This window comes from Henckelia pumila, chromosome 3 (assembly GCF_033568475.1).
Source record: "Henckelia pumila isolate YLH828 chromosome 3, ASM3356847v2, whole genome shotgun sequence".
NCBI classification, from domain to species: domain Eukaryota; kingdom Viridiplantae; phylum Streptophyta; class Magnoliopsida; order Lamiales; family Gesneriaceae; genus Henckelia; species Henckelia pumila.
In genome coordinates, this window is record NC_133122.1 from 142,917,770 (window position 1) to 142,940,330 (window position 22,561).

Below are 22,561 nucleotides of genomic sequence, written 5' to 3' on the forward strand. Positions count from 1 at the left end.
CAGAGAAATCTAAATATATATATATAATAACTATTTATAGAAATTAGTTTTAAAACTTGTTATCCTCCATTCAGGCTCCCTTGAAAACCTCCGGTTGTTCACTAAACCTCACCTAATTAAATTATAAACCTCTAGTAAATCACCCTTTAACGAACACCCTTATCCTGCAACTCTGTCATTCTATATATGTTTTGATTCCCTTCATAAATCCAGAATATGAATACATATTGAGCAGAGGAGATACACATACACATACAAATACACATACAATTATGATGAAGAAGCCAAACTTTAGTTTTATACTTGGTCTTTGCATGATATCATGGTCATACAATTATTCGTGCGCTGATGCATTTATTGGCATCAACTGGGGAAGATTGAGCTCCCAAAGATTGATCCCTTCAATGGTTGTCGATTTGCTGTTACAGAACGAGATCGATAATGTCCGGATTTTTCAGCAAGTAGATAATGTTTTGGAGGCTTTTTACAACAGTGGGATTAATGTCACCGTCGGCCTCTCTAATAACGCATTGAACAATTATTTAAACGAAACAGCAGCAAAAGAGTGGATAGAGGATAAGATCATTCGTTACATAAATGTACTAAAATTCCGGTATGTCGTCGTGATCTCCATATATTATATATGCATGTTTAATTTGCTAATACGTTCATGGTATTGTGTAAAAATTGGGCTGGATTTTGAATAATGTTTTTTCAGGTATGTTACCGTTGGAAATAATCCCTTTTCTCAGACATTCTACAACAAAATCTACGACAACGCAGTAGATGTCTATAAGATCATGCAAGAACAGCTGAACAAACATGACATGAAGGATATCAAAGCAACAATCCCACATTACACAGATATCTTCAATCTGACGAGTACTTCGAGGCCATCAGATGCAGATTTCCGTGCAGATATCAAAGAGAGAATGGTGGAATACGTGACAGCCCTCAAAGAAAGCGATGCCCCTTTCTTCTTGAGCTTGTTCCCCATTCACTACGCGAACAACAACAGCTTGGATCTTGAATTTGCGTTTTTGGACAACAGGTCCAGTTTCAAGGTAGAAGACGTGAACACCACCTACACAAATGCATTCGAATTGTTATACGATTCTTGCCACTGGGCTCTGGCTAAAGCCAATGCTTCCAGCGTTAAAATAGTGGTCGCAGCCATCGGTTGGCCTACGGACAGCTGCCCGGGAGCAAGCGTGGCAAATGCGGAGCGTTTTTACAAAAAGTTTCTCCCTTTTATCGCCAGTGGAAAAGGGACTCCCATGAGACCCAACAAGACGATCGACGTGTTCTTGAATAACCTGTCCGACGAGAACCGTTTGTTTCTGGAACTGGGTTCGTTCCAGCGTCACTGGGGGATATATAAATTCAACGGGGAGCCCAAATACGAGATCGATTTCTCTGGACAGGGGAGGAATGTCCTTCCCAGCAAGGCTAAAGGAGTGATATTCATGCCGAAAAGGTGGTGTATATTCAATGGGAACTTCGACGATCGCCAGAAAGTTGACAACATGACGAGAATGGCGTGCAACGAATCAGACTGCTCGAGTTTGGACCAAGGAGGAACGTGCTACAATTTATCCGAACGGGATAGGGTCTCGTATGCGTTCAACAGGTACTTCCAGTCGAAGGGGCAGGCATCTCAGTCGTCTGATGATAAATGCGACATGGGTGGGTTGGGGATGGTGGTGCCGGATGATCCATCCATCGGGTCGTGCATATTTCCGGTGGAGATCTTGTCGGCTGAAAAAGCCGTTAAAGGAGCAACGTTTGGCTCGGACAGCAGTGGCGGGGATCCGGAGAGAGCACGTGGTCGGATGTCTGCCTCAGCTGGGCTTTTAGCGTCGTGGACGGTGCTTTGGATGATCTTATAGTGCTTGCAACGAACTGGGGAGAAATGTTGTTGACATCCATGTTGCCGAGCATCATATGACCTGCCATGGCTAGTGCTCATGAGAAGGATTTTTCTTCAAAGTCTTGATTTTATTGTTTGTAGATCGATGGTGAAAGAGTTGTGCACTGATGAATCCGACTGGATTTTATTTTGGCTTTAGTTTGGGCGGCTCACTTGTCTTTGAAATTTTTGTGTATAGAAGATTGGATTTCAGAAAATAGTTACCCTTCAGTTATTTGAGTTAAGACCAAAAATAAGTGTTGAATATTAGCATTCAGTAGGATATTGGCACGAGTTATGGTACATGTACTTTGCATCTGAAATCTAAATGCATCAATGAAAAGATCTTTTAATTGACATAATTTCAAAGATAGTGTATGACCATATACCAACTAAATATTCATGGCAGAATAGCTACTTTTGAAATGGTTCTGGATTTTAGTTACCTTTTTCTCAACTAAAATATCACTACAGTTTTTTTTTTTTTTTGCCCAAACAAAATAATACAATTCTTTTGCAACTCCTTTACTGCAATTAACTTCTTTTTTTTTATGTTTCATACTTGATGCTAGTGAATGCTACTTTTTTTCAATTTTTTATCGTTGTGGTTTAAAAAAACACACTATTCATCGAATATAAATGAACTTTCATCTACTTTAGAGAAATTTCGAGAAGCTTTGTCTTTTTCTCATCGTACACCCTTGGAAGCACAAAAAAAAATGTCAAACTCCAGCTAGCACCACTTAAGAATCAATATTCAGAAAATGAGAGCAATATTATTCCGAAATTCTCCACAGAAAACAGACACATCGCCTTCACAAGAACTGCTCTAAATTCAGTTCTCTTATTTAGTACATTTTATCAAGACATTACATATATGATGATAATTTATACGCATAAACTCGGTCCAAAAACATTAACAACCAGTCCTGTAATGGTAGACCACGGAAGCCTAGGCCAAGAAAATTCTCACAATTGTGAATTTTATAAACGGAGAAAATAAATATCAACACACGAGATATTATTTTGAATTATAGAATATATCTTCCGCTAAACAGAACAAGGGGCAGAGCAAAGCCACAAAGAGAGATCGGGCGGATTAAACTAACCTTTAATCAAAAGATTATGTCCTCATCTTTCTGCATAGCTTGGGACAACATGTTGTGTGCCGCATTAATCGAAACGCCCTTCTTTAAAGAGATTTCCTCCGCAATCTTCTCGTCTGCATATGCCTTGGCAGCTTCACGTTGTCTCTCGAGCTCTCTCCTCTTGTAACCTTGTATCTTTTTCAGTCTAAAGAAATCCTCTCTTTCCAATTCATCCAACTCTCCCTTTATGTAACTTATTGTATTCTCTAGTCGTGGCTTTACAACATTCTCCAGGGCATTGACTCTACGATTTGTGGTCTTGATCGCCTCATCAAGGGTCAAGAATGAAGTTTGAAGGGTGGCAAGCTCAACAAGAAGCTCAATTGATTTTATATATGCTGCGCGACAAGCTTGAACCTGTTGTCCTCCTCTTGCCAATCCAGTCAAGGCATTTTTAGTCTCTCCATCAATGTAGTGTTCGAATTTAGGAAGTTTAACTCCAGCAATATTTTCCTGACGCGAACGCACCTTAAGTGACGCGCTTTGGACATTTTCACGAACAATGTGCTTGATATTCTCACCAGCTACATATTTAGCTTCCGTGAGAGCAAAAGAAGAAGTTTTCATGATATCTCCCATCGACTCTTTTGTTGAGACGATCTTCTTCAGAATTTGTCGAAATTGCACAGTCAAAGCATCACTCTTCTTCTTGAGCAACGCATGGCCTCTTGTAGCCCCAATAAGTCGAGCTTTCATAGCTCCAAGCATTGTCACAGTTGGAACAACATTCAAGCGCTGGCTCTGTCCAGACATTTCTTTCAATTTTATGGCTGAGAAGGGAAAAAGGAAAAGTGATGAAAGGGTTAATAGTTAAAGCAGACAGATTCTTTTTCTACTATCAGATGGATTTGTTTCAATTTTGTTATTTTTTTAGGCTGAGAAGAGTTAGGTGGCAACTACATGAGATATGTCTATATGAGTGTATCGTGTTTTGGTGGAGTAAAAAATAAAGTTAATATACATTTTATACAAATAAAAAATGATAAGTATTTTCTAAATAATATCTCAGATAGAGCACTTAAATAATCAAGAATAAGAAACAAAATTACCAGACAAATCTCTTTCTCAACTAAATGCTTATTTTTCTTATGCACCTGAAAAAAGCAAACCACAAAAATATTACAGTTTTTAGAGCATAGTGTTACACAAACCTTCATCGAATGCATAAACTTGTATAAAAATGGACCAATTTCTAATTATTGAACCTCCTCGGGAAAGACAAAAAAATAAGAAGGGGACTAAATTAAACGATGAAAATTTATAATAATAAGATAGTTCCATTCTCATTAAAGATTTTTTTCATTTTGTCCAATTAATTTATATTCAACCAAAGAAATTCGAATTTATAATTACCACACAATTCAAGTTAATAAAACTTTTACTTTCTTCCCTTGAAAGAAATCTGACCAGACTCCATTACTTCTTGTCGTTCATATAATAGTTTAACCCTTCTGAACTAATACAGATCGAATCCCTAAATTCCATCAACTTCGAAGTCAAGCAAGACGAATTTAAACACGCTGAAACTACCCTAATCATCACTCAGTTTCTCTGCTAGCATCCATAACCAAGCATAGCATGCAGGCAACTGATCATTAAATGCGAACAAAAAAAGGTGGGGAACCTTGAATTTAGCTTGCTTGAGATTAAAGCATCAGCTGTTGCTCTCGGATGAACTACAACTGTATCAAAATCAAGATGAACCAACAACATCAAATACCAAAAGGGGAAAAAAAAAAAAAAAAAAAAAGAACCGCGACTAACATCGTAAACCACCATTATGGGATTGTTAACAAATTAGCTGAAGAAATTGAACAATTATTGAAGCTATAGATAAAAAGAAAAGACAGAAAACTCCATCAATTCGAAGAAACTAACCTAAATGGGTCTCCGAAGTACATGAAATAAGAATTCACTTAATTTGCAAGCATGGGTTTCTTGAAACCTTTTATCACAATCTTAACTCAAAAAAAGAACAGGATCTGGATTTGGGGATCTTGAGGAGAGGCACAAAGGGGCCGAGGATTTGGGATTGGGGGATCACGAAGATGAAGACTTACAAGAGAGCGAAAGAAGAAAGATATTGCTCCAGTAATTTTGTTCCTGCTCATGAATACCTAAGTGCTCTAACAACGCATAGTAAGAACATAAATCATAGAAAAACAATCTAAATTTCCCCACATTATCTTTTTACCCACAGATTAGCTAACGTAAAGTTACTAAGATTCACTCTTGAGTGATTCAGAGATCATGGACAGTCTAATTGATTTCAAATAACGGAAAATGAAGGAGAGACGTATCCCTTCAGTGTAATGAGATCAATGGCTAAAACAGTTCCTATGATGGAAGCAATTGTAATTAACTGCTATGAATCTCTAAAGAACAAATCGAGCAACTTTTCACTGCTTCTATACCCCATCCCATCATAACAGATATAATACATAATATAGCAATTAATACTCTCCATTTTATTTTAATCCAACCAAAAAAAAATACACAAATCCAACGACGTAAGAACCCCAAATCTCTGACAACAAAAAGATCGGAAGCGCATCATCATCGAGTAAAACAATTAAAAAACAACAAATAATAATAATAATAATAATCCAAATCGCAAAAACGAAATGAAAAGATACGTATGAATATCAGTTTTACCTCAAGCGGAGTTGAAATCGAAGGAGCTGGGAAGCTGATCTGGGAATGAATTCCATTCGGGTATGGTGAGTGGTTTTGCGCTGTGAGTAGGGGTAGTTTTGGTATTTCAACAGTTCTCATCCATCCAGTTGGATTCTCGTGTCGCTCTCATATGATTCACTCATGCAAAAAGGGGACTTGGATAAAAACAGGTAAATAGTTTAGCATAAATTACTACAAATAATTAATATTTGTGTGTTCTTAAAATCATAATAAATAATATTCTGTCAAAAAAAATCATAATAAATAATATCAGTTATAAATTCTAATATGATTTGAATATTAAAACGCATTATATTTCGTAAGTTTGATTCCAAGTCCTTTTATGTAACACGATAATTTTTTTAAAAAAACCAAACAAATCAAGCCTTCATTAATTCAATTATTCAAAGAAGATCAATCATGAAACAGAGTATATGAAATAATAGCAGGAACATCATAAAAGACACACGGAGTAACATAAGAATTGGCTGATATAACAAATGTATGAACAACTACATTCGATTGTCGTCCAACAAAATATAAACTTTGTAATTAAGTTCTTATATGAGAAGGGAGCAACATTCCACGATGATTGTTCAAAATTGGCCGCGATCTTTCATATTTGAATAGATATTTGGAATCCATCAAGAATATGACACGTTGCAAATCCATTGGCTCAGCTCAAGTTAGCACATAAAACATTGTCTTCGTCACTTCACCTCAACTTCTCGAACATCTAATAACACTTAACAGTTGTTAATGCGTAATTATCCCGCATCAATTGATAAAAATTCTTGAATTTCATATATGGATTTGAACAATCCTCCTCCTTGAGTTATCTTTTAGAGTTGAATTAGATCCAAGTATTATTTAACATGGTATCTAAGCCAGTTTCCGTGTTTATATATATATATATATATGCTTCTCAATATATTTATTTAAATTATAATAAAATTTTTGAATGAGGTGTTTCATTAATTAAAACCAAGGATTAGATTGAGCTCGGAGTAAGGCCCTTGTTTTAAGTCAACTGTGTGATTTATTTGATAGCCGGTCCATTATGGCTGAAAAGCCCAACACTATACATTTCTTAATTAATAATCCAATAAAGGGCGAGGGATCCCAATATCCCATTTATTTAAAGGAAGAGCCTATCGGGTTGAGTTGAAATTGAAATAATAATAGTCGATTAATGTGCCAATATTTTGATAAGTTAGTTTGCTAGTTTATAATTTTAGGGAAATTATTGATTGGGCGCTTTTTTTTTTTTTACAACAGCATGTAAAAAGGTGAATATATATGATTTGCAAGTTTGCAACAGCACGTAAAAAGTTAAATATATAGAGAGAGTAATTGCATACACTATCAATGTAAAATATCGAGATTACTAAAAAATTCATATGAAAAAAGAATGATATATTAACACTCTGGGTTTTTTAATCTCGAGCACATATATTCTTATATTTTCAAATTTTGACCACACAACCTCTTGCCCGTACTTATTTTCAAAGATATTTATGCTCAAAATTTCAAAACACATGGGGTTAATAGTAATATGGGATTTTCAGTAATCTCATTATTTCACAAGGTGATATATGCAATTTATCCTTTTACATATATGATTCATATGATTTTCAAGATTTTTTTGTTAGTTTTTTTTTAACATAAATACATCTTATTTGCAATGATGTATAGCAATTCAAGGTTGTTTTATTCCTCGAGATGTTTTATACTTTATAGTTTATCTGATATCAGTTTTTTAAATTTGGAATGAGATTTTAGGTCAGTGACTCAGTTATAACAAAAATATCACTCGCGGGTATGTGTAACCGAACAGAGCTAGTTCAATAGTTTTTCAAGCCAGCTCAAAAAATGTCTTATTTGTATTCTAATTTATCGAATTCAAATCGAACTCGAACATGTTCGAATATTTTTTTGCCAACTTGAGCACAAATTATTATTTTTTTGATAGTTCACCGTCCTTATATTTTATTAATATAAAATAAATGGATTTGAACGTTTTCTAGTATTTACTTTTGAGCAATAGATCGTGAAAATGTTCGAATTTTTCGTGTAGAACTCAAATCTGAACCTGATTTGATTCAAAAGCGACCAAAGAGTTTAATTATTTTGAATCAAGCTTGAACTCAAATACATATTTCTAGCTGAATCCGAGCCTTTATGTTTTTTATTTTTATCATATTTGATTCGATTTACTTCGTTTACACCTCTTTCCTTACCTGTTTGAGAAAAAATACAGGATTGTTTTTATTAATTTCCAAAAATATTAAGTAACGTTGATTGAATATCTTTTAAACTTCTAGATTATCAAGCCAAAAAAAAGGTTATTAACGATGCTTATATATAGTGTAGCTGAAGCTATCCGTCTCCTCACTCCCAACTCTTTTGGAGTGTCTGACTTGCATTGTCGACGAAGTGCGAACGGAGTTGCTCATGAACTAGCATTTGTCTTATTAGTGGCTGTAATGTTAAATATGATGATGCTATTCGACATGTTGTATCAAAAGATTTGCCATAGTAATATATAGATGATCGATTCTAAAAAAAAAAAAATTGAAAACGTGATATGCTCACAAAATCATTTTTTATAAATATTTTTGTTAAAAAAAGTTTTAAAAATCCATGGACAAAAAAAGATATTACTTTCAGAGCTTTAACTTCAACTTCCACAGGTCAAATAAAAGAACATTTTATCAAATAATAATAATTCTTTAAAAATATTTTATGCCTAAGGGCAACTCTATACTCCAACCCTCTTCCATTATGGAGTAAGGTTTGCTCTCCAATTCATGCTCCAAAATTGCTTTCTGGTCCTTTTATAGTTTTTTTTTGGTCCATTTCATTTTTCTAAATTTTTTAAATTAATTTTAGTGTTCAGTTTTTTTAAAATTTTATAAATTTATTTGAAGTGTTTTATTTTGTTCATTAATTAATTAATTGTGTTTTAATATTTAAGTATGTTGTTCTTTAAACCTTATGTGTCGTTTATGTTTATTTTGATTTATATTTCATGTTTATATGATTAATGTTGTGTGTTTTTGCAATTTAATGACCAAATAAATGTATTATTTAAAAAATTAAGTCGAGTAATTTTAATTGTTTTATGTTTAATAATATAATACATACTTATTAATATATTTATACGATTTATTTGAAATTTATCGAATTAATTCAGTTAAACGATATATTATGTAATTATTTAATTATATATATGTGTGTTTGTAAAAGAAAAAAGTAGAAAATAAAGTATTTGGTAATATTTAAAATATATGAGTTGGAGAAGCTTTTGAAAATAAATTACGAATTAATCTATATTTTAGAAGATAGATTATGTAAACAGAAATATAAGTTGAAGATGATCTTAACCGTCTTTTCTGGTAACTATCGGGTATGACAACCTTTAGAATAGGACACAAATTGAAATGACGGGCACATATTACTTATATTGTATTATTAAATTTGAATTTTTTTTTAAATATAATATTACGTCGTTTTATTAAATTTCAATTTTTTTGAGTAGTATTAAGTTTCAATTTTTTACCTTGGTCAGATTTAACATATATTATTCGAGAGAAATCTATAATAAAAAATTTCATAATTTTACCTCGATTTAACATTTATTATTTAAGAAAAATCTATAATAAAAAACTTATCACCACAGTAGTGTTGCAAAAAAACCTAAATTATATCAAAATGATTTATATAATTTTTTATGTTAACTAATTTTGAAATTTTTTACACATTTTTTTTTGTTTATACATGTAACATGCATGTGTTGCGTTGCGTACATAAGATAATAATATTCAGCTATATCCCTTCGATATTCTAGTAATAAATACAAACTACAATTAGGTAATTAAGTAAACCTATGTAATTTTCTAAGTGTGTAAATAATTGACCTGTAAGGCTGTAACTTTTATTTTTGTTTCTTGAAAGCAAAGAGTGTAGATATTTACCCGAATATTCGAAGATATTTATATATTTATACTATTAATTAATAAATCAAACACCCGAATAATAAAATTTTTATATGCCGATGAAGTTTTTTTTAATCAATGTAAAAGATAATTTGTACTCATCTAAATTTTCTACGTTCATTACACACATCACATGGCAAAACAACGACATGACAAGTCCATCAATAAATCATTGTTTTCAGGTAATATTATGAAACGAAACCTCATAAGATAAATAAGGGCATAAAACTTTTTTTCTAAAAAAAAAAAATATAGGGAAGAAAAGTTTTATTCTGAAGGACAGCTTGCTTCCAATGAGTGTCCGATAGAGAAAGAGGCGGTGATTAAATTAATCATTTTTAATTAAAAACAGATATTCTCTCAAATGATTATTATTTATTTATTTTATCAAAAACGAATATTTGTTTATTTCTTTTTTTAAAATAAAAAGTCAGAGTTTACATTACAAATTTCGAATTAGGTCTGAATAACGCGGTTTGAACTTTCTCCAAAAAGGGATAGAATTTCCAGCACAAAGCTCTTCCAAACAACGTGAAAACGACAAATCTCTTTACTTTTGCTCCAATTTGGTCCCTTTTTTCACAATTATTTGAGTTTCAGTGGGATTTTCAGATTCTTTTTTAAAAAAAAAACAAAACAAAAATTTAAGTAAATGTCCCTAAAATTTTGGACCTGGGTTCGAGATAAAAACGAATTGTTTTATTTAATTTCCTTAATGAATTCATTTTAATACACTAAAAATTGTTTTTTTTTTTAACTGTACACTAAAAAATTGCTGAGTATTGAAATAATTTGAAACAGTTTAGAGTGTAAATTTTTTAGTTATATATCGTTTTGCCTTTATAATGATTATAAAAATAACGTCATGATCGCATCTTAATCATTAAGGCAGTGTCTTACATTATATGTGTTCAATTCAATGCACACACAAACACAACTACCAAAAATAATGATAAAATTTCGCTTTACTCTAGCATTCGAATTATTGGAATATGTAAGTATTTGGTCAATTGTTATTTATCCGGTTCTTCTTACTATCATATTCTTGAACGAGTCTAATTACACATAATATGTCCAGTATAATTTATCTGATTGCGGTAATTTGAATGGTAATACATTAGCTCAACATTTATCTGATATCATTAAAAAAATAGCAGGTGTGGTCCCGTCTTCATAAAACGTAAGATAATAAAAGTGAAATTTCGGTTAGTTTTGGAGCTTTAATTAAATAAATAAATCTGAGTATAATTATGTTGTGGGAAATCTGATATCAAGCCAAACAGCTCACATGCAGTTTACATCCATCTTGCATTCTTACTTTATACTTTTTCTTGACATAAATTCTTTCCAACAATTTAATCATTTTTTAAGCGTGAAGTACTGCATAATCAATTAAGTGATTAACTCGACATATATGATTATTATAATTTTTAGATTTTAATCTACAAAATTTTAAATTATAAAAAAAATAAATATTGTCTTTGTCACATGCATTAAAATGGCTTAAGACAACGAAACAAACGTGTTAGAAAAAAAAATAAAAATTGGTTTCTAACCATCTCTCGACGTTCAAGTCAAAAATTGAGAACCCAAGATGGATATATGTAACTAAGTTGCGATTGTTATTATGCACCATCTAATTTCTTAATTTCATGACTAACGTAATCAACTTCTTATTTAAAATTTTTAGTAGATACAATTTTCAAATATTTTTTATATAATTTAATACTATATAAAATTGGAAATAAATCAATCCCTCTCGTGAGATGGTGTAACAGTTTAATTTTGTGAGAACAATTTTCTATTCAACTCGAATCATACAAAAATATATTATTATTTTTATGTCAAAAATATTACTTTTCACTTTATATAAACTGGATCAACTTATATCATTAATATTTATGTCCGATTATAAATGGAGGTGACATAAATGTAGATTTTGAATGAAAAATGTGAGAACATAAATTAAAAGAATTTCAGTACTTTTGTTTTGTGCCATATAATTGATAGTTTCAGATGATTTATATATAGGGTAAATTGCTTATAAATCCCTAAACCTATAATCAACTTATTTATAAATCTCTACCTAATTAAAATTTAGTTTTCACTCCCTGGAGATAGAAACTTTTTCTACAAATCCCCAATATACCCTTATTTTTTAAAAAAAATAAATAAAAAATGAGAGAATGGATAATAAAAACAAAACTAATCCAAATAGTATATATATATAAATTCAAATTAAAATCAAAGAACATAAACCATATCATATACATGCTTATGTTGATACATGAGCAAGAATGTGTTTAGGAAGCAAACATATACTTTCAAATCATTATTGAAAGAAATATGATAAAGGATTAAAAGTTCGAATAGGAGATGGATCAATAATCATGCTTGATACAGTAGCAGAAAAATTTAAAATAGAAATTGAGGAAACAAAATTTATAATACCCATTATATACCAAATAGAATCAGGAATGAACATTATAATAGGAAATAACTTTTTAAGAGAATATCTTTCTTTTACACAATTTGAAAATCACATAACTTTAAACAAAGGATCATCAATGATTTACATTCCTAAAATACGAACAACATTTCGTGTATGAAATGAAGGATTTACAAAGAATTTTCATAAAAGAAATACAAATCCAATAGAACTAAAAATAGAAAATATTTTAATAATTAATCCTAAAAAAGAAATCATGAAAAAATTTCATGGTATTTGTTCTGAAAATCCTCAGGACAAAATTAAGAAAAGAAAACAATTCATTGCTTCAATAAAACTCAAAGACCATAATATCACAATTCGTGAAGCACCAAGAAGATGCAACATCGATGATGTAAAAATATTCGAAAAAGAAGTTCAAGAATTATTAAAACTTAAGATAATCATCCCTAGTAAGAGTCCACACTCTTCACCAGCCTTTTATGTCAGTAAGAAAGATACTAATAAGAAAAGAATGGTAATTGATTATCGAAAAATGAATAAAGCAACAATTATGGACGGATATTATATCCCAAATAAGAATGATTTACTATCTTATATAGGAGAAATGAAATATTTTTCTAGTCTAGATTGTAAATCAGGATTCTGGAAAATTCAGCTAGAACCACAAACATAATTACTTACAGCACTCAGTTGTCCAAAAGGACAGTATCAATGGACTGTATTACCTTTCGGACTCAAACAAGCACCAGGTATCTTTCAAAGATATATGGATGAATCTTTTAAATCATATGTAGATTTTTGTTGTGTTTACATAGATGACATATTAATTTACTCAAAAATACTAGATCAACATTATAAAGACCTCATGACTGTATTAGATATTTGTCATAAAGATCGAATTATACTTTCTGAAAGGAAAGTACAATTGTTTAAAATAAAAATAAATTATTTAGGACTACAAATAGAAGACGAAAAACATTGTTTACAACAGCATATACTTAAGAAAATTCACGATTTTTCTAGTGAAATCAAGGATAAATATCAATTAAAAAGATTCTTAGGATTATTAACTTATTCTGTAAATTACATTAAGAAACTTGCAGAAATCAAAAAATATCTTCAGGCAAAACTTAAACAGGACTATAAGTGGAAATGGTCTAAAGACTAATTATATAGACACTATTAAAAAAAATAATTAGTAATCTTCCTGAGTTATATTTTCCTTCCAATAAAGACATAATAATAATTGAAACAGACGCTTCAGATGAATACTGGGGAGTATGTTTAAAAGATTATACAGGAGAAAGAAATTTAGAAGAGCTAACCAAAACAGCTACCAGGAATAATGAAGAATTATGTAATTATACATCAGGAAGTTTTCAAGGCGCACAACTAAATTATCACTCGAATGAAAAGAAATTATTAGCCTTAATATTTACAATTAGGACTTATAAAATTTATCTTATCTCTAAACCATTTTTAGTAAGAACAGATAATATGAATTTAACATATTTCAAGACAAGGAAAATATCGAGAAATGTAGGGAGAAATGCAGCAAGACTAATTAGATGGCAATTGAAACTAAACCATTATCAGTTCGAGATCCAATATGTCAAAGGAACGGATAATTCATTACCCGATGCATTAACCAGAGAACTTCATCCAAATTATACTATCCGTAGTAACGGGATAACAAAGGAGATCCTAAGTGATCCAAAAAATGACTACGAGTCATCCGAACATGCCTCAGAAAGCATGGGGAATATAAATTGATGAAATGAGATTTATATTCAGAAACATGAATTATTTTATGGCTTCAAGTCATCCGAGCATGCCTCAGAAAGCATGGGGAATATAAATTGATGAAATGAAATTTATATTCAGAAACATGAATTACTCTATGAGTAAAATAATCAATCTCATAAAGATTGGTTTAATTCTTGCAAAAGAATTCATAAATGCAATGATACGCATAATAAAAATATCCGAATTACTCATGATAAAGAGTTAAATTTCTAACAATTATATATATATATATATATATATATGTTTTCTCGTGCAGGATGGACAAACTAAATCAATTAGAGGAAATATTGATCGACATACAGGAAGAAATTCAAATTCTTCAACAAAAAGAAAAGAATATAATCGAAAAAATTCAGAGGATAAAAGAGAAGATGACAACCTCTTCATCATCATACTCACCAAGAACACCAAAAAAGATAGCCACTCCATTTGATAAAATAATGGAGATGAATGAGAAACAGTCAGTGGTCACAGTCAACACTGACAACAAAGAAAAAGAAAAGAAAAAAGAATTGGTGGTCACAGCCAACACCGAGAAAAATGAAAAAGAAGAAAGAACGTTTAAAAGCGCCCTTGAAACAAGAGAAAGAAAGATGGTCAATTTGCGACCACAGAAACCAATTTTTTAAAAAATAAATTTTCCAGAAAAACTCAAGACTGAATTCTTTGAAACACTAAAATATTTGATAATAGCCAAACCATCTACAGGATCTTGGCTACAAACTTGTGACACACAAAGCATATCAAGAGCAAGAACACTGCAGGGTGCTCCAGCGCATGAAGTTGCAAGATTCTTTTCAAATGGATTATTAAGCGGATTGGAAGTCAGTCCCAACAATCTAGAGATAGAACTATTTCCATATCAACTGAGAAATAGTATTATCCAGTTCAAGAAAGCAGTCTTCAAAGACGATCCAGTGTTAACATTAAGTATTCATTCAACCCTTCCAGATTGGGAAAATGACACATTCTATCAACCGATGATATACATCCAATGTCGAAGAAATAAAGACAAGTTCTTATTTGAAGGATCAAATGAAGAGAAACTAGTAATGGATATCTCAACACTTCATGAGATAAGAATAAAGACATTGATTGACATGATCTCAAAGACATGAAAGATTGATGGAAACTCAAAGGTTAAAATAAATTTTGCAACCAGTAAAATTTTATTAACCACTGGACACAAGGAGACAATCCAAAATAAAGAACAAGCCATGTTAGCTCAATTCGAAGCTCCAATCTATGAAGCAAGAATTGACATGACCCGAGAAACCCAACAAATGTTATGTCAAAGACTAAGAACAATGATATCCACTCAAATATGGACATTGCCAAATAATTCAGACAGAAGAAGCAGCTGTCAAAGAAGACAAACCAATAAAAAAATGGTCTGAATGTGCCAGTGAGTCAGATAGTGACACAATGTAAAAACAAAAAAAATCGTGGACCACACCACATGTGAAAGGCATCCACTCAGATGTAAAATAAGCTGTTTTCCATTATGTAATGTCGGGTGGTCCCCCTCTTTTCCTTTATTTTAATTTTATATGCGTTTCTTCACGCCTATAAAAGGAGATGTTTGTGTTGTAAATAAAGAAGTGAAGTTTGAGTATCTCTCTCTCTTCTTAAGTTTCTTACAATGTGGTTCATACAAGACGTATGAAAACTATCAGAAACTAAGAAACATAAAATCAGAAACAAAATTAAGCCTTATGGCTAATAACTAAACAAGCAGGGCGTAAGAAAGATAAGGTTGGAAGCCAACCATTGAAGATTCATGGTTAGAGTAAACCTGAAAATCCATAGAGTAAGTACCAGTTGATCAAGCGATCGTTAAGGGAAAGCAAGGATTTGGCCTCTGCTCAAAACCAAGGCTCATTCAATCAAGGTAACCTTCCCAAATCTCCTGCAGCCTTTAATTTAAAGAAATAGTCAAAATACATTAATCATGTCATCATCCTTTATAAGAAATGGAAGATTAATAATAAAAAAACTGGTTTGAAATAGAAGATGATCATGAATATGATACATTTCATGAATATCGTTTAAATATTTCTGATTTAACCATATTTGAATCAATTTATCAACTAAAATTTGTAATAATAACCTATGAATGGAACCAAATTAATCTGAAAATATGTATCTGTTATAAATGAATCAGATCTGTAAAACATGAATGAGAAATTCATAAGAATTCCGCAACCTGGTATCAGAGCGGTTAAAGTAGATTATTAATGCCTGGATTAACTTTAGATATTGAGATTAAAAATTTATTTGATAAAATAATCTTATTAAAAGATTCAAGCCAAATAAATAAATATTGGAATAGAATAAAAGATCTACAAACCCTATATTTCAAAAATTATAAAAAGGAACATTTTTCAAGCACTTGAAAAATGATAATACAAATTTTTGAAAATAAAGAAATTGAAGAAATAACAATCTATTATGAATAAGAATAAACTTTGTTATCGAAACCCGATCAACAAAAACAAAATAATAAAAGTAACAATTTTTACTAAATGAAAAATATATGAAAATACAAAAGCAAATATCTTTAATTTATATTCTCAAAATATAAATTTTGATATAGAAATTGTGAAAACAATTTGAAACATCTCAAGAATTGTCAATCTTCAATTGATAATTTCGAAGATTTCAGAATCTATTAGAACAAATAGATTCAACAAAAAGACTTCTAATAGCTTTAAGAAAATTAAGAAGTTCTATCATCTATTAAAATGACAGAAGTAACAATTTCAAATCAAAACAGTCAGATTGATGAATCTGAAGAAAACCAAGAGTATAATTTGAATATTATATTTAATCAAAGTAAGTTTGCTGAAATACAGAAAACATGATTTTCTAATTCAAAACTAATCTAATAGATCAACCAGGAATATTAAGCAAGATTTCAAATTTTATTAATCCCAGAAAAAATTTAATTTATTATTCGATTCGTACAAAAGAACGATCATGCAAAATAAATAACGAATTAAGGTCTAATACTCTGAAGTTGTTAACAGCTCAAAATATTGATACCATCATGGCAAAAGCCAGTGAAAAAGAACGATCTGAACTGAAATATGTTCATATCAGAGGAATTGAAATAATAGTATCAGCTCACTACCGAGAAGGAATAGATACACCAATTGAAATCACTGTTCGTGACAAAAGGATACGTAATTTTGAGGATTCTATCCTTGAAAAAATTGAAGGAAACTTATGTTACAAAAAGATGAAATTTTGTATTTATCCGCAATACAATATATCTCTTTTTGATAAAAATATAAATGACGTTTTAACACTAGATTATTACTTTTATAGAAATAATCTTATGTTAACAGAAAATCATCCAATCAATATAAACCAAGTTGTCGGCGTAGCAATGATTAATAATTCTCAAACAGGAATAATTTCAACAAAGCCAACTATTTCTGTTGAAAGAATGTTCGAAAATATTACAAGAATTGAACACCCTCGAAAAGCATTTATTGAAGAAATAAATCCCTATAAAAGATGGAGTTCAGATGACCTCCAAATCACAAAACAGTCCGTACCAAGAAGATCATTATCATTCGCTAGAAATGATGAAGATATTCTTGAAAATATTGGAACCATGAATCAAAATATTCTTAAAATTAAACAAGCTATTGTTAATGAGTCAACCTCATCTCAATGGCGTCCTTAATAAAATTAGAAAAAGATATAGGAGATTTAGAAAATAATATTAATAAGATCAATCTATCAATATAAGAATTAGAGAAAAATTTCAAAGAATATATTGATTTAGCAACGACTATATTAATAATTGAACAAAAAAGACATAGTAATGAAATATTAAACTATCTTAAGGAAGTTCTTCCAATAGATAACGGAAAAAGGAAAATGGAAGAATAACCACCATTCAAAATTGAATCATGGTATAGAAATCCCCTTAGTTATGGCAAACATAAGTATGGAGATGTTTAGTGAAACAGACCAATCTGATTTTGAACAAATAGGAGTAAATACAGAAGAATTATATCATTCACATCAGGAATCAGAACAATACAAAGATATTGATATTTCAAAATCAGAATCTGAAGATGATACTAGACCACGATTAAATCTACGAACGAATGTAGAAGGTAGTGGTGGAAGAGATGATGAAGAATTTAAATATAACAGAGACCAATACTCTGGATCTTATAAAGATGTTAGAGATATTCTTAGAGAATCAAAAACATCAGGATTTGTGAAACAGAATATCTTAGATTTAGGTTGTTCAACAGCTAAAGAAAGAAAATCAAAAATAGATCATTGGGCAAATGAACTATCAGTACAAATTCAATTAACACCATTATTAGACAAAATGATAATATTCAAGTTTTAACTCATGGGATGATAAAAATGACACTGGTAGGAGCAGTAAGAACTTGGGCTGAAAACCTAGTAATTACTAATCCACCACAAGGAATGGCAGGACATCGATATTTCGAACTATTTGTTGATGCCTTGTACCAAGAATTTTTAGGAGTTTCTAATAATGACGATAATTTAGTAGCCAAAAATATAGAACAAAATAGAGCAATCTTTATTCTGGATAATATAAAATTATGTAATTTATGTTATCTAGAAGAATTTATATGTGATTATGAAACAAACTATTATCAGTTAATAGATGCTGATAAAAAAGAACATTATAAATTAAGTATTTTTAATAAAATACCTAATATACCAATAAATAGTAAAGATGAATTCTTAATTAGCGCTTATGCCAAAACACTAGGAGGAGCTATTAAATTTATTAAAGATGTTATAAAAAATAAATGTCATGAAGTAACATTAAATAAAAGAATATCCAGATCTTACAAACAAAACAATAAACTTTGTTGTGACAAAATGGAATTCACAGTAAAAGAATACGGTTGCAAAACAAACATGTCACACAAACATTTAAAACGACAAAAACAAAATAAATTTAATAAACTTTATAAATCTTTTAATAGGAAATTTAATATTCCCTATAAGAAAAAGAAATTTAGAAGGATTTTTTTCAGAAAACCTTATAAAAGAAAATTTTATAAAAAATTTGATAATAAAAAACCACCTTGCCCAAAAGGTAAAGGAAATAACTGCACATGTTGGTTGTGCAATGAAGAAGGTCATTATGCAAATGAATGTCCAAAACGAAATGAAAAGAAAAACAAAGTTAAACTTTTAGAAGAATTATACAATCTTGGATTTTATCCAGTAGAAACAATTGAATGTTTATCAGAAGATAAAAATATTTATTATCTTGATGAATCAAGTAAATCAGATTTCGAATCCGATTCCATATTTGATAATTCAGAAAATAATAATGATTAAATTAAGATAATAATTAAATTAAGAACAAGGGCATTTTTAAAACAATTTAAACAATAGGGAGTTGAAACAAAGTTTAAACAACTAGAGAGTAAACACAAAGTTAAGTTTGACTTTGGAGAGTGAGTTGTACGTTGCCCATATATATACCTTTCCAGGTTTTATTTATATATTATAATATATTAGGAATAATAATTGCACAATCAAACTCCAGCTTCTTGGATAAAATTATATAAGTTATATATATATATAGAGTTTTTTTCAAGTGCCCACCTATCATGTTCATTACCATGCCTACCAATGATGTGTCACTATTCTATTGGACTTGATAAATTATAGGTCCAATAGAATAGTGACACACATAAAAATTTTTGTGAGACAGTCTCATGAGCAAATTTTAAGCAACATATCTCTTAATTAAGTTACGTACGTACCCATGATAATGAATTACTTTTTTTATGTCAAAAATATAACTCTTTATTGTAAATTAATGTGAGTGAGTTTGACTCGTCTCATGAATAAAGATCCGTGAAAGTTGAAACTATCTCACAAGATATCAACTCATATATGACGTGGTTATTCTAGTTGATGATAAATAGACCTTCTAACTATCAGTTCAAATATGTTATACATTGTTATGAGTGTTTGATAAGCTGAAGAGTGACTTGAATGTTTGTATACATACATGTAAATTCAATCACAATGGTAATTAAAAGACTTGTTCTTTAAAAATGAAAATATTCAACTCATATACGACGTGGTTATTCTAGTAGATGATAAATAGTCCTTCTAACTAATCGGTTCGAATATGTAATATGTCATACATTGTTCCGAGCATTCGATAAGCTGAGGAGTGACAATCGTACATACCATACTATTATAACACTTGTTCTTTAAAAATTAAAATATTCGATTTATCTCATTTTTTTTAGTAGATACATTTTTTGCCGATTTTTATTTCACCCATGTACATACCATACTATTATTCGAAAACGGTGATAATCGTTACAATGGTCGCTTATTACATGTTATATATATATATATATACACATTATTTAGGCTAAAAGAATTTTATGAGATCATGAAATTCCTAAGTTCATCTTGAGAGGAAGCGCGTCCATAAGAATTGCATTGAACGATACCATTACGAAGTTTAATTTTGTTTCTTTTATACTTTTAATTTTCTTCAATATGCTAATTTATTAACACTCACATTAATACTCTAGAAACATAATAACATAACTATAATATTTTTCAATTTAGCTGTTTCCAACATAAGTTAATGATTAGGAATATCAATGATTGGTCTATCAATTTACAAACCAGCAAGTTTAAAAATACAGAATAAATGCGTGTCAATGCGACACGGTGACCTAAAAAAAAATGAATACGGTAAAATTATTATTAAATAGTTTATGTGTATGAATTAAATTCTTTAACCCAAAAATAAAATAAAATAAACACGAAATTCAAAGAAAGTTGTCGAGGGCATTTTGGGAATCTTAGAGTCAATGCTAGACGTGATATAATCAACTCATTCTACCAAATCAGTTTAAATTAAACAAATATGAATATTAATGAGATCTATCAAATCTTAGTTTGAGAGAGTGTACCTTAGACTAATTATTTTAAAAAGACCGTTAAATTTCAATTTAAGTTACATTAAATAAGCCACGACAACAAACATATATATATATATATACACACATACGTTTGTGTACATCGGTATTATACAAAAGACAATATCATAAATCTGTATTCGTAATATGTTAGGTTCTATGCTACACCGGGTGCTCTTCACCCGATGGATCTTGGTCCTTTATTGGGTATGTGCCCCACACAAAGCACCCGGTGAAACATAGAACATCCCGTAATATATGTCGATCTTGTTTACGTTTACATTGAAAATAATACTTTCGATAATTTTTCCATACGCCAGATTGAATTGGAGATCATTTCGCAAAAATGATTCGGCTCTTATTCATGCGACTTTGTGTGTGTATCTATATATATATATATATATATATATATATATTAAAGAAGTTTGTGTTTGTCAAACATTATTTATTGACCTAATAATGAACTTCCAGACACGTCTCTTTTATCTAACCTGTTCAATTCGTTCTACGTTATTGTTCTTTTAATTTATTCAGCTCCATCAACGTGCAACGTGCTGCCATGTCATAAAAAAATGTTAATGTCTCTCTCTATTCTCTTAAAAAATTACAAAAACACCAACTTCCAATTTCAAATTTTAGTTTTAAAAAAAATTCAAAATGTAGTTCTTTCTGGATTTTTTTTATTCATTCACTAAATTATGTATTTATTTACGCATATGTATGTATATCCACAATTTCAGGGTCATAAAAAATAGGTGCCACAATTATTATTTTGTCTAATTCTTGCCCCGACTGACACAGCCTGACATAGAGAGACTATCTTTTTCAATTGATCACAAACTTATAAAAATGAATAAAAAAAATTAAATAAAACAATAAAATACTGGCAAATGCTTAACTTGAGATAAATGGTAAATTCTGTGTTATGCCCGGTGAATTTCACACCGTTCATATCATTTGCCAATATCGATATCTCAGGTTAGGAGATAAGATTGTTGAAATTATGGTGAGAGCCCGAGAATAAAACCACTTGTACACATTTGGATGTTTAACCTATTTATCATTTAATTTTTATTTGGCTGTGATACGAATATGTGACGTTTGTGTTATCTTTTAGATATTTTACTGTTGCATATATCGTGCACATGAGAATTTATTTGACATAAAATTTTCTGTTAAATGACGTGCTTTTTATGTTAATGTCAATTCTCAAATTAATTTCCTTCCATTTTAAAAATTTATTCGAGAGACTCGACAACAATTAAGATCACAATTTTGGGACGAGATCGCGGATCGAAATAGCGCAACAATTCCTTCCTCAACACAAAAAAAAATTTATTTGGAAAAAAATATTATAGAATATTCCAATTATATTATTTTTTTGCAATTATTTATCTATCAGCCACTTACTCATAAATATTATTAATTCATTTAATTGTAATAATACAAATATATATTGATGACAAATTTAAAAATTAATTTAAAATTTTATATTTCGTGGAAAATTTATAGATATTCAATTAATAAACACATATAAATAAATATTTACCGAAACTATGAATAAGTATTCTTTTTTTAAAAAAAATATTATATATATATGT

General features: G+C 30.1%; 2 protein-coding genes across 4 annotated transcripts; one reads left to right on the forward strand and one right to left on the reverse strand.

Annotated features, from left to right (window-relative positions):
* The first annotated feature begins 272 nt into the window (after positions 1 to 272).
* On the forward strand, positions 273 to 1,889 carry LOC140889659 (glucan endo-1,3-beta-glucosidase 5-like). Its single transcript, XM_073297378.1, has 2 exons — positions 273 to 613; positions 719 to 1,889. Exons 1-2 carry the CDS (start codon positions 273 to 275, stop codon positions 1,887 to 1,889), a joined length of 1,512 nt encoding a protein of 503 aa, XP_073153479.1.
* Positions 1,890 to 2,665: 776 nt separating this feature from the next.
* LOC140890576 (V-type proton ATPase subunit D-like) lies at positions 2,666 to 5,807 on the reverse strand. Of its 3 annotated transcripts, none has more exons than XM_073298465.1 (4): positions 5,713 to 5,795; positions 4,682 to 4,739; positions 4,107 to 4,151; positions 2,666 to 3,827 (listed from the first exon to the last, which is right to left on the reverse strand). In XM_073298465.1, the coding sequence occupies exon 4, from the start codon at positions 3,808 to 3,810 to the stop codon at positions 3,025 to 3,027; it is 786 nt and encodes a 261-aa protein (XP_073154566.1). In that variant the 5' UTR covers positions 3,811 to 3,827; positions 4,107 to 4,151; positions 4,682 to 4,739; positions 5,713 to 5,795; the 3' UTR covers positions 2,666 to 3,024. The 3 variants fall into 3 exon arrangements, with proteins under 3 accessions (XP_073154566.1, XP_073154567.1, XP_073154568.1); XM_073298466.1 differs by lacking the exon at positions 5,713 to 5,795 and adding an exon at positions 5,118 to 5,657; XM_073298467.1 differs by lacking the exon at positions 4,682 to 4,739 and having other exon boundaries at positions 5,713 to 5,807.
* Between the last annotated feature and the right edge of the window lie 16,754 nt (positions 5,808 to 22,561).

What these genes read in the sequence shown, in the direction of transcription:
- LOC140889659 (XM_073297378.1), top strand. Translation starts at nt 273, where the DNA reads ATGATGAAGAAGCCAAACTTTAGTTTTATACTTGGTCTTTGCATGATA. An exon ending in ATAAATGTACTAAAATTCCG is followed by an intron (nt 614 to 718) that starts GTATGTCGTCGT and finishes ATGTTTTTTCAG; the next exon opens with GTATGTTACCGTTGGAAATA.
- LOC140890576 (XM_073298467.1), bottom strand. Translation starts at nt 3,810, where the DNA reads ATGTCTGGACAGAGCCAGCGCTTGAATGTTGTTCCAACTGTGACAATG.